At 41.2% G+C, this 15,490-nt stretch overlaps 1 protein-coding gene and 1 long non-coding RNA gene across 3 annotated transcripts in view; one reads left to right on the plus strand and one right to left on the minus strand.

Moving 5' to 3' along the window:
• LOC113633128 (uncharacterized) overlaps positions 1 to 15,490 on the plus strand; it is an 86,006-nt gene that overhangs the window by 42,367 nt on the left and 28,149 nt on the right. The gene's annotated exons all lie outside the window — the stretch shown is intronic.
• The window catches only part of SLC47A1 (solute carrier family 47 member 1), a 48,401-nt gene continuing 36,731 nt past the window's right edge, over positions 3,821 to 15,490 (minus strand). The window contains exons 15-17 of the mRNA XM_027131171.1: positions 5,929 to 6,023; positions 4,819 to 4,873; positions 3,821 to 4,559 (exon numbers count right to left, since the gene is read on the minus strand). Of these exons, the coding sequence (XP_026986972.1) occupies positions 4,330 to 4,559; positions 4,819 to 4,873; positions 5,929 to 6,023 (380 nt within the window). The 3' untranslated portion in view covers positions 3,821 to 4,329. The remainder of the gene's footprint in view (positions 4,560 to 4,818; positions 4,874 to 5,928; positions 6,024 to 15,490) is intronic.

The raw sequence follows: 15,490 nt of genomic DNA on the forward strand, positions 1-15,490 counted from the left end.
CCTGATTTTTTAAAAAACATTATCTTTACATTTACCTTCTGTTCTGTGCTCACAACTCACATTGTTCTTGAGCCTTATTACTTCCTTATTTCCATATTGCCGGTCCTTCTACCAGAGTCCAATTCCTGAATTACTTTGATTGCAAGCAGTTTTTTTTTTTTAATAGCCAGGGGTGCTGTATCTGCTGAGGTGTTACATGCTTGAGGATATTTATGTGTTTGTTGGCTTTATTGAGCATCTGAGGGACAGTTGGTCCTGGGTCACATTTTTCTTGCTTCAGAACTTTATAGACATTGCTGTAGTGTCCGCCAGAAATTAATGCAGCTATGCAGAAGAAATTGCGAAGCCACCTGATTTTTTTTCCTGCTTTGTAGGTGATTTGCTCTTTCTTTCTAAAGATCTAGACATTACTTGTCATCCGAGAACAGAACTGTCATCAGGCTCTCAGTATTGATTTTTGTTCGTTTTTTAGGCACAGAGTACCCACTGAAGTGTCAGACTTCATGCTATTACTTGTTTGAATACTTCTTCTGTTCCTTTTTCCAAGAACAGCAGTACATATCGATATATTAGCATTAATTTTTCTGCCTTTCATCCTTTCTATTGTACTACTATATAGCATAAAAGTTGTCATTTTCATGTAGATTTCATTGGCATTAAGTACATTCACTGTTGTTCAGTTGTCACCACTGTCCATTTCCAGATCCTTTTCATCATCCCAAACAGAAACCCTGTACCCATTAAATAATAACTCCCCATTTCCCCCCCAATCCCTGGTACCTTTTATTCTTTCTGTCTCTATGAATTTCCCTACTCCAGGTACCTCATGTTAAGTGGAATCCTACAATTTTTGTCCTCTTGTATCTGGCTTATTTCACTTAGCATAATGTTCTCAAGATTCATCCCTGTGGTAGCATGTGTCAGAATTTCATTCTTTTTATAGCTCAGTAATATTCCTTTGTATACATATAAATCCATACATTTGTGATGGACACTTGGGTTGTTTCCATCACCTATCATGAGTAATGCTGTGACGAACACTGGTGTACAAGCATCTGTTTGAGTCCCTGCTTTTAATTCCTTTGGGTGTAACCTAGTAGTGGAATTGCTGGATAGTACAGTATTTCTACGTTTAAGTTTTTGAGGAAGTTTTGAGGAAGCACAGTAGCTTGCACCACTTTACATTCTCACCAGCAATGCACAAGGGCTCCAGCTTTCTCCACACCCTTACCAACACTTACTTAAATTTTTTTACTGTGTGATTACAGGCATCATAATAGGTGTGAAGTGCTATCATTGTGGTTTTAATGTGCATTTTCTAAATGGCTAATGATGTGCAGCATCTATTCTTGTGCTTATTGGCTATTTGTGGCTGGCCTGGGGACCCCACTCGCGGCTGGCATCTGAAGGGCAGTCTTTTTGGAGATGTGGTTCTTTAACTTGTGGGACCTGATGTCGACTCCAGTTAGTTAGTGGCAGACTTGACCTAAGTTGTAAACGCCCAGTTGGTGTCAGATCAGTCCTTCCTTCAACTTCCCCGGCTTTCTTCTGCCTGCCCCAATCTGCCGCAGAACCCCTGCAGTGACATTTTCACTTCGGGTTTCGTGTTATTCAGCTCCAGGATTTCTGTTTGGTTCCTGTACTTTCTCTCTGTGTTGAGATCGTGCTCCTAGTTCCTTTGTCTCCGTCTGGGCATATTCATTCGGGGATAGTGTCTATTAACCTTTTCTTCCTGGTAAGTGGCCATACATTCTTGATTCTTTGCGTGCACAGTAATTTTGTATTGAAAACTGGGCATTTTGAATATTATAATTTCATTAAACAGTTTTTGGCTGTCTTGACTAATGCTGCTAGGAACATTCATGTAGAAGTTTCTGTGTGGACATGTTTTCGGTTCTTTGGGTATATACCCAGGAGTACAGCTGCTGAGTCAGGTGGTAACCCTGTGTTTCACTTTTTCTGGAACTGTGAAATTGTGTGGCAGCACCATCTGACATTCCTCCCGGTAATGTATGAGGGTTGCAGATTCTCCGCATCTACGCCAGTGCTTGTATCTGTGTTTATTACAGCCACTTAGCGCATGTGCAGTGGTATCTCCTTGGAGTTTTCCTTTGCATTTGTCTAATGGCTAAGATGTTAAGCATCTTTCCATGTGTGTATTGGCAATTTGTACATCATCTTTGGAGAAATGTCAATGCAGATCGTGTGCCCATTTTAAAAACAGACTATTTTGTAGAGAAGTTTCAGGTTTAGGGTTTAATGCTAATAACGTGACTCATGGTGGGGGGCACCTACGTAGCTTCAGGAGGGCGGCTGGTCATCAGAAAGACCACCTGAGCACCATCACCCCTGTACTTGACCCTGTGCATCTCTTCCATGTGGCTCTTCCTAGTTGTATCCTTTATAACAAACAAGTAATCCTATGGGAAGTGTTTTCCTGAGTCCCTGGTAAGCTGTTCTAGCAAACTACTGAACAAGGAGAGGGTCACAAGAACCCCAGTTTATAGACTGTCAGTCAGTCAAAAGTATGGGTGGCAGTCTCATGGGACTGAGCCCTTAACCCATGGGGTCTGACACATGGTTAGTGTCACAGTTGAACGGAATCACTGCACATCCTGCTGGTGTTGGAAGATTTGGAGCATTGGTTGTTGGTGTGAAAAGCCCCCCCGTTTGGTGGCAGAAGAGAAATGACTCATGCTGCTCTTTTTTTTTGAGGACAGGGTGATGACTTCCAAGCTCCTTAACAAGTCACACTGGAAAGAGTCTTATTAATTTTTTTTCTGACAGTGTGGCAGTGGATTTTTAGATATGACAACAAAAATGAAAGCAACAGAAAAGATAGATAAATTGGGCTTCATCAAAATTAAAAACTCTTTGTTCATAGAGCAGACACTATTGAGAAAGTGAAAAGATGGGCTACAGAATTGGGGGTGGAAAATACTGCAAACCACCCATCTGATAAGGACCCAGCATCCAGAGTGTATTACAAACTCTTGCAACAAACAACTCAATGTAAACGTGGGCACATTTCTCCAAAAAAGATACACACATGGCCAGTAAACCTATGCAATGATGATGTCATTAGTAATGTGCATTAGAACTGCAAACTAAAATGACAGTGAGACACTTCACACCAAGATGGTATAATAATTTTAAAAAAAACAAAAATCACTAAATGTACTAAATTCTACTGAATTATACACTTTAAAAGGTTAATTTTATATGAATTTCACCTCAAAACTTTCCTGGGTGTTTTATCCCACAGCATCCTATTCTGTAGCATGGTGACAATATTTGGTGCTCTCCCTGAACCTTGCAGCCGCTGTCTCCTCTGACTGGTCTGTACCAGCTCTGCCCACTTGCCTCCCCAGGGCAGGGCGGGGAGATGGCCCAGGGGAACACTGCTCTCCAGGTCATCGAGTGGGCTTTGTGTTGGGGAAGCCCAATGTCAGTCATTCCTTTTAGGATTTCCTATTTGGGTTGGTCCAATTCCCTATAAAAGGCTCTAAAACTCTCCATCGAGAGGTACAGCCACACCTGCTGGCATCTGGGGGCTGAGCTGCAGGAGAGAATACAAAAGTTTAACGAAAATTTAAAAGGCAGTAAGCTACAAGTTATCATAAATGGTACGAGCTCGCATTTTAAAGTGTTTATTTTATAAAAGCTTACACGGGGGCTTCCCTGGTGGTGCAGTGGGGGCTCCCCTGGTGGCGCAGTGGTTGAGAGTCCACCTGCCGATGCAGGGGATGTGGGTTCATGCCCCGGTCCGGGAGGATCCCACATGCTGCGGAGCGGCTGGGCCCGTGAGCCATGGCCGCTGAGCCTGCGCATCCTGTGCTCCGCAACGGGAGAGGCGGCAACAGTGAGAGGCCCGCGTACCGCAAAAAAGAAAAAGCTTACACGGCACTACCTGGGACCGGACTAGACGGCACTTTGTACAGACTCACCAACAAGACTGAACACGTAACAGAGAAACAAAAAGACAACGTGACCAGTGGTTAATGTTAGAGGACCTGCTTTCCTGGAAGACAAAAGATATTGACAGCATAAAGAACACTTCAAGCCGGAAAAAACAAATTTACAGATTTAAAAACCATGATAGAGTTAACGGTTGGGAGAAAAGTTCACTTAAAATTATAACTCTTTTCTTAATCTTCAGTAAGCAGTAAGATCGTGCAAACACTCAGAATAACTAAGCACACATCACTAGTATCCTCTCCACACTTAGTTGAGAGCGAAACCACTGTCCCGGTGACCAGGGTCACTTCCCATGCTTCCTGTGTGGCATGTCGTTGTCGCTGCTAGTTTGTGGGCTGGGGTGATTCCGTTTCAGCCACGGTCAGTGAAAACTCTTATTAAAATTCCTGCTACCAGGACAGCAAAAGCTAAAACTACAGCCGCCCCGCGATACAAAATCAGCTGGACCCCCGTCAAGACCTCCCCGATGGTGGCCACCCCACACGAGCTGTTCTCCACCAGCTGCGTGGTCTGGCTCTCAGGTCGGATGACGTCAGGTAGGATCACCCCATCGGCTACGTCTTTGTCTAGGATGGACAGATCTGTTTGCAGAGAACAGTGAGATATTTCCTTACGTGCTAGTCTGAGTAAAGGGCATTCCTGAAGGTGACATGAGCCTACGTTGTAAATGGTTTGTTACGTGTGGGGTTATTAAGCATGTTCCAGAGGGGAACACAGAGTTGGCCTCCCAGTTAGAGGCAGAGACGAGCTGCACTGCGCGAGGGAGCAGAAGCTCATGCACCGAGTTCCGGGCGTGAGAACCGGGAATCAGGACCCTGGAGAACGGGCCCCATAAATTACCTGTCGCGGTGGGCACGGCCTCTTTCGTCCCTCTCAGCCCGGCCCGAACCTGTGCCTAAACAAAGCATCACAGAGGTAAAGCAGGTGCAGTCAGGTGAGGCCAGTCACTGCTGTTAAACTGCGGTTAAGCTCCCTCGGAAACTACGCTACAGGTGACAGCATCGCTACAGGTGACAGCATCGTGCGCGGTCTTGCTTGGTCCCGAAAAAGCCAGTGACAGTAGAACGCCACACCGGAAACCATATTCTTCACCCCAATATCAGCTCACAAACATGGCATAAAAAGCCACTTGTTGCCATAATTGCAAACTTAACATGTTTTTCGCACTGTGCCCTTTACTGCTCCTAAATCCCGATAAAAGGAACAAAGTCTAAAGATAAATGGTACAATCACCTAAGGGGTAGCTTAGGGTCCAACTTAACGTCCTGTACACTTCATTCCCTCCAGCGATCACACTGAAGGGAGGAAGGACACGATACGTCAGCATAAGGAAAGGCAGAAGGGCTGCGAATCCTCAAGGGTGGTCAAGACGCAGACTGTGGCGGTTTGCACGCCTCAGCCCCTCCTCGCGGCTTTGTCCAGGACACCTCCCCTCGCCGACCTCCCACCCATCTCCTCTCACACCCGGACACAGTCAGCGGGGCTCACACTTCAACACAGAGACGCCCAGAGGATCAGGATCCGCTCCTGAACCCGAAGGACAGGTTCTGCCCCAAGAACTTCCCTGATCACAGGCACTTAGCAATTTGCATTTCTTAGGAAACCATGGACCAAAAGATCCTTTTGAAGACGCCTAAAACTAGACAACAGATCAGGAAACACTACTGCTTTTCTAAGACTACCACACCAAAACAGCAAAATAGTTTCTAAGCTAATTCTCTTTCTTTCTGGCTGAGCCCTGCCTGGTAGATACTAAATTAACTCCACATTAAGAGGAAAACGTGCTGACACAGGCTTTCCTTTGGCCCCCAACTCTCACGTTGGGTGCATTTCACTAAACAAAGTGCGTCATGCTGCCAATGGATTTCTTACCATTTTCACCATGAAAGATTCCTTACCTGCCCTGGGATCAACAGGGCCCCATCTCTAAGAGGACCCGCCCTCTGTTACCTGCTCTGCCGCTCTGTTCCAGTTTATCCTCCAGATGTACACCAAGTAGAAGAGGGTTTGAAAGAAGACACAGGCCGTCAATCCGGACCAGAGACCTGTGGGTGGGAAACAAGTATCCCGTTCAGATTTTCTGCAGTCCCCCTCCTGGCATCATTAATGTTCTCCCGTAACTACTGTATCCATAGCGTAACCTGCAGCTTACGCTAAAATTTTAGATAATTATGGACCAGGATCAGACGCACGCTTACCACTGACCAGGTTTGATTCCAACTCTAGTGGGAACCCGCTGGAAGGCTTTAGATGGGTGTGTGCATGTACCTGTGAGACTGATGTTTCTAGAAGCCCACTTTGAGAATCATCTCTCCAATTGCTGTGTACAAGAGATGACTGAGAAACATTATAAACAATGCCTATCTCCTTATGAGAAGAAACTATTTAAATCACTTAAATATCAGTGTGTAACAAAGTGGATATAAAATACCCATTCACATATGAATAACTGCACTACAAAGCCAGCTGTCTAGGCTTGAGTTGGAACCCAGTATAAACTGGGAATTAGTCTGCTAACCTGTTCACATGTCTGGGGCCCCACGTTGGCAAGAGGTCACTGAGGCTGGGCCTCCCGTGGACTCCCGGCCATTTCACTGGAATAACCTCTCGAGTTGAGAAGCAGATGGATGGACAGTTTATACCCTTTGATGGACTGATTCCATTCCTAGGAACCCATCCTAAGGAGAGACTCAGGAGTGTCGTTAATAATTCATATACCCGGGATGCTCGTCACAGTGTTATTTAAAAGAGGAGCACCTTACAGCATCGCTAATTATTAGAGAATTGCTAATCAAAACTACAATGAGGTACCACCTCACACTGGTCAGAACGGCCATCATTAAAACGTCTACAAATAAATGCTGGCGAGGGTGTGGAGAAAAGGGAACCCTCCTACGCTGTTTGTGGGAATGTAAGTTGGTGCAGCTACTATGGAAAACAGTAAGGAGATTCCTCAAAAAACTAAAAATAGAGTTGCTACATGATCCAGCAATCCCACTCCTGGGCATATACCCAGACAAAACTATAATTCAAAAAGATACATGCACCCCAATGTTCATAGCAGCACTATTCACAACAGCCAAGACATGGAAACCACCTAAATGTCCATCAGCAGAGGAACAGATAAAGATGTGGTACATATACACAATGGAATACTACTCAGCCATAAGAAAGAATGAAATAATGCCATTTGCAGCTACATGGATGGACCTAGAGATCATCATACTAAGTGAAGTCAGTCAGAAAGAGAAAGACAAATACTATATCACTTACATGTGGAATCTAAAATATGACACAAATGAACTCATTTACAAAATAGAAACAGACTCAGAGAACAGACTTGTGGTTGCCAAGGTGGGGGGGCGGGTGGGGGAGGGATGGATTGGGAGTTTGGGGTTAGTAGATGCAGAGTGTTACACACAGAATGGATAAACAACAAGGTCCTACTGTGTAGCACAGGGAACTATATTCAATATCCTAGAATAAACCGTAATGGAAAAGAACATAAAAAAGAATGTATATATATGCATATAACTGAGTCACTTTGCTCTACAGCAGAAATTAACACAACATTGTAAATCAGCAATACTTCAATTAAAAGATAAAAGGGGGGCAATTTAAATGTCCACTATTAGGGAAGCATTAAATAAACGATACAAGGAAATACTAGAGAATTACTAAAAGCCATGTCTTTAACATGGGACCGGGGGAAATTACATATTCAGTATAACCCCACTCTGTGAATAACAAAAAATACTGGGAGAAAAATAATTTTAAAAGGCTGGAATAAAATACATTGAAATACCTCAGGGAAATATTTGAGGAGTGAACTAGAGGTAATTTTAATTTTCATCATTATATTTTTTATGTATTTTCACAAGATTTCCATGTTGTTAATGTATAATTAATAGTTTAAAAGTGTTATTTAACAAATCTGAGCACCTACCTGCTAAATAAGTCCAATAGCGAGAAGCACTTTTATGGACAAAAAGCGAGATCTGCCGTGTTCTTATTCTAAAGAGCTCAGTGTCTAGTAGAGGAGAGGTTTTTAGGTTTTTTGCTTTTTTAAAGCAAAGCTGAATTGTGAAACCCCAGCAGCTCATCAGGCAGAGGCTCTGGCTCTTTGGTTAAACGGTATTTCCCTGGTGTCGACGACGGTGCTTGGTAGGGATGAGACCGTAATAAATACTTGGCAGTTCTGTGTCCCAAACAGAGAAGGGCGAAATCCTGCTTGACACTGATCAAATACCCCACAGGCTCCCAGCCTGAACTGGTCATCAAAAGAGACATGACATTGAGGACAGTTACTCATTAAGCCATCACATGACAACATTTCCAAAAAGTCAGGATAAGAAACTAAGCACCTCTGTTTGTGTGGACACAGAAGGCTCTCACGACAGCTGCGGGATTAAAATTTCACAGAGCAATGGGGACAGATTCAAAATTGTTTACATGGTAAAAATGTACTGGTTGACACAGAACAAAAGGATCTACTTGAATACATACGACAGCATTGGGTCAGTCCTCGAATCAGACTGTATTCTGCAGAAAACACAGCTCATCGTTACTAAGGAAATCCATAGAAATTGCAGATGTGGATATAGATGCAGAACACACAACTTACCCCAAAAGCACATGACAGATTGTTTTGCACAATTCTGTACAGTTAGAGTCATAAAATGGATACATTTCTGAAAATATGTATAATTTGCCAAAGTTGACCCCCCTTCCAAAAAGATAAAGTCTAAGCAAACTGATTTCAGAGAAGAAATTGTGAAAGCTGTAACAAACTCCTCCAAAATGCCTGACATGACAGTTTCATATAATTTAACCAAACCTTTATAATAATAATATTCCTACACTATGTAAATTGTTCCAGGGAATACAAAAAGGGAACATTTTTAATTTTCGTTATGTAGTAAGTGTATATTAATACTGTTAATGTCATAACTTTACAAAGATTACACAAAGAAATGAAACTACTGACCAGTCTTATAACTACCATTGCAAAATTCTTAAATACAATATTAGTAGAATCCAGCAGCTCACTAAAAGAGTAGCACATAATAATCAGGATTGTTCAACATGAAGAAATCAAATAATATCACTTATCAGCGTAAGAGATCTAAGGAGAAAATTTATAGGATCATCTCAACAGGCACTAAAAACTTAATTTTTAATTAAAAGTATTAATGGGATTGTTTCTTTATACTAACAATTGTATTGCACTTCTGTATACTAACAACGAACTATCAGCAAGAGAAATTAAGGCAACAATCCCATTTACCATTGCACCAAAAAGAATAAAATACCTAGGAATAAACCTACAGGTAAAAGACCTGTACTCGGAAAACTATAAGACACTGATGAAAGAAACTGAAGACAACACAAACAGATGGAAAGATATACTGTGTTCTTGGATTGGAATAATTAATATTGTTAAATGACCATCTTACCCAACACAATCTATAGATTCAATGCAATCCCTGTCAAAATACCAATAGTATTTTTCCCAGAACTAGAACCAATAACTTTAAAATATGCATGGAAAAACACAAAAGAATAGCCAAAACAATCTTGAGAAAGAACAGAGCTGGAGGAATCACATTCCCTGACTTCAAACTATGCTAGAAAGCTACAGTAATCAAAACAGTACCGTACTAGCACAAAAACAGACACATAGATCAATGGAAGAGAACACAGAGCCCAGAAGTAAACCCACACACTGTCAATCTATGACAAAGAGGCAAGAATATACAACAGAGAAGAGACAGTCTCTTCAATAAATGGTGCTGGGAGAACTGGACAGCTACATGTAAAATGATGAAATTAGAACATTCTCTAACATCATATACAAAAATAAACTCAAAATGGATTAAAGACCTAAATGTAAGACCAGATATCATGAAACTCCGAGAGGAAAACACAGGCAGAACACTATTTGACATAAATCCTAGCAATTTTTTTGATCCATCTCCTAAAACAAAGGAAATAAAAGCAAAAATAAACAAATGATGCCTGATAAAACGTAAAATCTTTTGCACAGCAAAGGAAAATCTTTTGCACATCAACAAAAAGTGAAGAAAACCTACTGAATGGGAGAAAGTGTTTGTAAATGATATATGATCAATACAGGGTTAGCATCCAATGTATATAAATAGCTCATACAACTCAACATCAAAAAAAAAACCCAATTAAAAAATGGGCAGAACTGAATAGAAATTATTCCAAAGAGGACATGCAGGTGGCCAACAGGCACATGAAAATATTCTCAGTATCACTAATCATCAGTGAAATAGAAATCAAAACCACAACGAGATATCATCTCACACCTGTCAGAATGGCCATCATCAAAAAGAAGACAAATAACAAGTGTTGGCAAGGATGTGGAGAAAAGGGACCCTCGTGCACTGTTGGTGGGCATGTAAATCGGTGCAGCCACTATGGAGAACAGTATGGAGGTTCCTCAGAAAACTAAAAATACAACTATCATATGATCCAGCAATTCCACTCCTGGGTATATATTCAAAAAAAACAAAAACATGATTTCGATAAGATACATGCACCCCAATGTTCATAGCAGCATTATTTACAATTGCCAAGATATGGAAGCACCTGTTTATCAACAGATGAATGGATAAAGAAGATTATGGTAGATAAGTATTCCACTGGAGATCAGCCATAAAAAATGGAATTTTTCCATCTGCAGCAACATGGATAGACTTGAAGGGCATTCTGCTAAGTGAAATAAGTCAGAGAAAGACAAATACTGTATGATCTCACTTATATGTGGAATCTAAAAAAAATACAATGAACTAGTGAATATAACAAAAAAGAAGCAGACTCACAGATACAGAGAACAAACTAGTGTACCAGTGGGAGAGAGAAGCAGGGAGGGGCAAGATAGAGGTAGACGATTAAAAGGTACAAACTATTACGTATAAAATAAGCCACAAGGATATATTGTACAACACAGGCAATATAGCAAATATTTTATAACAACTATAAATGGAGTATAACCTTTAAAAATTGTGAATCACTGTATTGTACACCTGTAACGTATAATATTATACGTCAACTATATACCTCAGGTAAAAAATTTTAAATTAAGAAATAAAAATTTAGGACTTCCCTGGTGGCACAATGGTTAAAGAATCCACCTGCCAATGCAGGGGACACGAGTTCAAGCCCTGGTCCAGGAAGATCCCACATGCCACGGAGCAACTACGACCCACCAATCCCACTACTGGGCATATACCCTGAGAAAACCATAATTCAAAAAGAGTCATGTACCAAAATGTTCATTGCAGCTCTATTTACAATAGCCAGGACATGGAAGCAACCTAAGTGTCCATCAACAGATGAATGGATAAAGAAGATGTGGCACATATATACAATGGAATATTACTCAGCCATAAAAAGGAACGAAACTGAGTTGTTTGTAGTGAGGTGGATGGAACTAGAGACTGTCATACAGAGTGAAGTAAGTCAGAAAGAGAAAAACAAATACCGTATGCTAACACATATACATGTAATCTAAAAAAAAGAAAATGGTCAGAACAACCTAGGGTCAAGACGGGAATAAAAATGCAGACCTACTAGAGAATGGACTTGAGGATACGGGGAGGGGGAAGGGTAAGCTGGGACAAAGTGAGAGAATGGCATGGACATATATACAGTACCAAATGTAAAATAGGTAGCTAGTGGGAAGCAGCTGCATAGCACAGGAAGATCAGCTCAGTGCTTTGTGACCACCTAGAGGAGTGGGATAGAGAGGGTGGGAGGGAGGGAGACGCAAGAGGGAAGACATATGGGGACATTTGTATATGTATAACTGATTCACTTTGTTATAAAGCAGAAACTAACACACCATTGTAAAGCAATTATACTCTAATAAAGATGTTAAAAAATAAAAAATACTAGAGGAGAATATAGAAAAAACGTTAAAATCCTATTGTAGCAGTTCTTGCCAGAACAAGAAAAAGGCAAAAACACTAGAAAGGAAGGAGTAGAACTACTTCTATTTACATGACATGCAATTACATTTGACAAAACTCTCAACCATTTCTGTTGGGAACTTTCAGTAAAGCAGACTCCATGGATACTTCCTGAACGTGATTTAAGAAGACATGCACACGTTTGTTAACGTATGTGTGTTTACATTGTGTGTATTTATGTATGTCAGCCCCCAATCCAGCATGCTATTTAGTAGAGAAACATCAGAAGCACAATCTCTGAAGTCCTGAACAAGACAAGCATTTCCACTGTTACCACAACAATTTATTATTCTACTAGAGGCTTTAGGCAGGAAAAAGACATCAGTGGTGTAACATCTGATAAGGAGAATATAAAGCTATTTGTACACGATATGATTGTATACCTGGAAAACCCGTGAGAATCAACTGAATACTATTCAAATAAGAGGAATTCAGAATTTTAACAAGCTACAAAATTCACAGACAGTAATTAACAGCCCTCAAATATACCAACAACCACCACTTAGATTACAGGATGGAAGGGAAGGCCTTGTCTACCATGGCCACAAAAGGATAAAATGGGGATAACCTTAACAAGAAATGAGCAAAAGCTTTACAAGGAAAATGATAAAAACTATACTGAGCAGAGGCTAACATTTCCAAAATGTTCGTCCAGTATTTGAACATAAAAGCTGAGGGTGGGACTTCCCTGGTGGTCCAGGGATTAAGACTCCACGCTCTCAATGTAGGGGGCCCAGGTTCAATCCCTGGTCGGGGAACTAGATCCCACATGCCACAACTAAAGAGCTCGCCTGCCGCCAAGAAGACACGGTGCAACCAAATAAATGTATATATATATTTTTAAAAAGCTGAGGGTGTCAGAGGAGCACCCATTTTATAAGTACACAGATGGCCTCCAGGCCGTAGACCACCAGGCAGGTGGAATTCAGAGTTGGCTCCCGAGTCTTCTGGCAACAGTGCATTTATTCTCTGCAGACAGAGGTCTACTGGTCCTATCTTGAGATGAGACCCAGGAGGGAAGAATTTCCCTGAGGAAAAAACAAGGTGTCTGGACAACAGAATCTGTCTCAAATACGTCCCTTCACTGACCCCCAACAACAGGAAACCGGATGCTGAGTGGGACCCCCTTAATTAGCGTAACAAAGAGCACCTGAGTGGGTGCAGAGTTTGCTGGATGACGAACGCTCAGATAAATGCACAGCCAGCACACGCTCTCAACTCCTCTCCCCTGCAAGTGTGACAAACCCCACTTTCTACAAGAAGAGAGATTACAGAGTCAGAGCTGGTGAGACTTGGTAGCGTGACTGGGGCCAGGCTCTTGACCAGGGGACTGAACCAGGAAGGGGCCAGAAACCAGAGGCGATGGTGTGACCGACAAGGAACACCTGGGCAGCCAGGAGCTCAGGCTCCAAGTCAGGCCCCGAGATGACAGCTGAGAGCCCTGGGCCTTCCAGGGAGGAGAGTGGGGACAGGTCAGCAAGAGGAACCTCGGGCAAGGCCTACATCCCAAGAGTGTAATATGGAAAGGGTGCCAAAGGACAGAGAGGAATAAAACCCAAGAGCCTGGGGTGAGCTCACAACAAACAGGGATCCAGCCTGTTTATCTTTACATTCCTCAGATTCCAGCACCACCCAGGGCCAACACATACAGGTGCTCAGTGACTCTTCAGGATGAATGAGGGAATCATAACCCTCAGAGAGACATGCATCGCAGCAAAAGAAAGGCTCTGGGGGCATCTGGGTTCAAATCCTGTCTCGTCACCTACTGTCTGTGGGACACATTACTTCACCTGCTCAGACTTTAGTTTCTCCAAGTGTGAAACGGAGCCAACAGGAGATCGCATCTGATGTCATAAATTTGAGCAGCGTAATTTACATAAACAGCGTATTTCTGCAAAAGCCCTTCATGAAAATTATCTTACATCCTGTAAACTGTAGCTTTACATTATTTTTTAATTAAAAATAAAACTGCTCTGTAATGATGTATATGGGAGTAGTGGATATATGTATATGTATAACTGAGTCACTTTGCTGTACACCTGAAACCAACACAACATTGTAAATCAACTATACTCCAATAAAAACTAATTTAAAAAAATAAATAATAAAAGTACTGCAGGAGAATATAGAAAAATGTTAAAACCCTATTGTAGAATAAGGCAAGAAAAAGAACTAAAAGGCATTACAATTGGAAAAGGAGTAAAACTATTTATATTTATATATGATGTGACCCTGTATATAGAAAATTCTAAAGAATTCATAACACACAAAAATACTAGTGCTAATCGATGAATTCTTATAAGATCAACTTATAAACTTATAAGACCAACACACAAAAAATCAGCTGCGTTTCAATACACCAGCAAAGAACAATCTGAAAAGGAAATTAAGAAAATAATTCCATTTACAGTAGCATCCAAGAGAATCAAATATCTAGGAATAAATTTAACCAAGGAGGTCAAAGACTTGTACAGTGAAAACTACAAAACACTGATGCAAGAAATTAAAGACCCAAATAAATGGAAAGACGTTCTGTATTCATGGATTGGAAGACTTGATATTTTTAAGATGGCAGTATTCTCCCCAAAGCAGTCTAACTGGTTTAGTGCAGTCCCGCTAAAAAATTCCAACGGCCTTTTTTACAGAAATGGAAAAGCTAACCCTCATAGTCATACAGAACTGGAAGGGGCCCTAAATGGGCAAAACAAAAAAACTGGAAAAGAACAAACTTGGAATACTTCACTTTCTAATTTCAAAACTTACTGCACAGGAATCTAAAATACACAAAGGAACAAAATGAACATATCAAGAAACAGAAACAGACTCATGGTTCCCGGCGTGCAGGGCAGGGATGGACTGGGAGTCCAGGATTAGCAGATGCAAACTATTATATATAGGATGGATAAAAAAGGCTCTACTGTAGAGCACAGGGAACTGTATTCAGTATCCTGTGATAAACCATGATGGAAAAGAATATGAAAAAGAATGTCTATATGTGTATAACTGAGTCACTGCTGTACAGCAGAAATTAACACAACATTGTAAATCAACTGTACTTCAATAAAAATTTTAAAAAACTTGTATAAAATAAGAACCTACTGTATAAAAAAATAAATAAAATTAAATTTAAAAAACAAAAACTTACTGCACAGCTACAGTAATCCAAACAGTGCGGTACTGGCGTGAGCTGGACATAGAGACAAATGAAGCAGAACAGAGTCCAGAAATAAACCCACACGTCTCTGGTCCACTGATTTTCGACAAGGGTGTCAAGACCATTCAACAGAGAAAGAATCGTTTTTCAACAAACTGTGGTCACCTCGTCTAGGTGATTCTAGTCACGTCTCAGGACTAAGCTAATGCATTACGACCTCAGGGAGCTGCTCCAAGCCATCATAGGGGATCGCAGCTTTCACAGTACTTAACCCAAATAGAATAATTGTGTAATTACTTAATCTTGGTCTCATCCTGAGGGCAGGGTCACGTTTATTTTCTTCAAGTCGACATTTCCAGTG

This window comes from Aethalodelphis obliquidens, unplaced genomic scaffold, assembly GCF_003676395.1.
Source record: "Aethalodelphis obliquidens isolate GAN/ISIS:26980383/991018 unplaced genomic scaffold, ASM367639v1 scaffold38, whole genome shotgun sequence".
NCBI classification, from domain to species: Eukaryota; Metazoa; Chordata; class Mammalia; order Artiodactyla; family Delphinidae; genus Aethalodelphis; species Aethalodelphis obliquidens.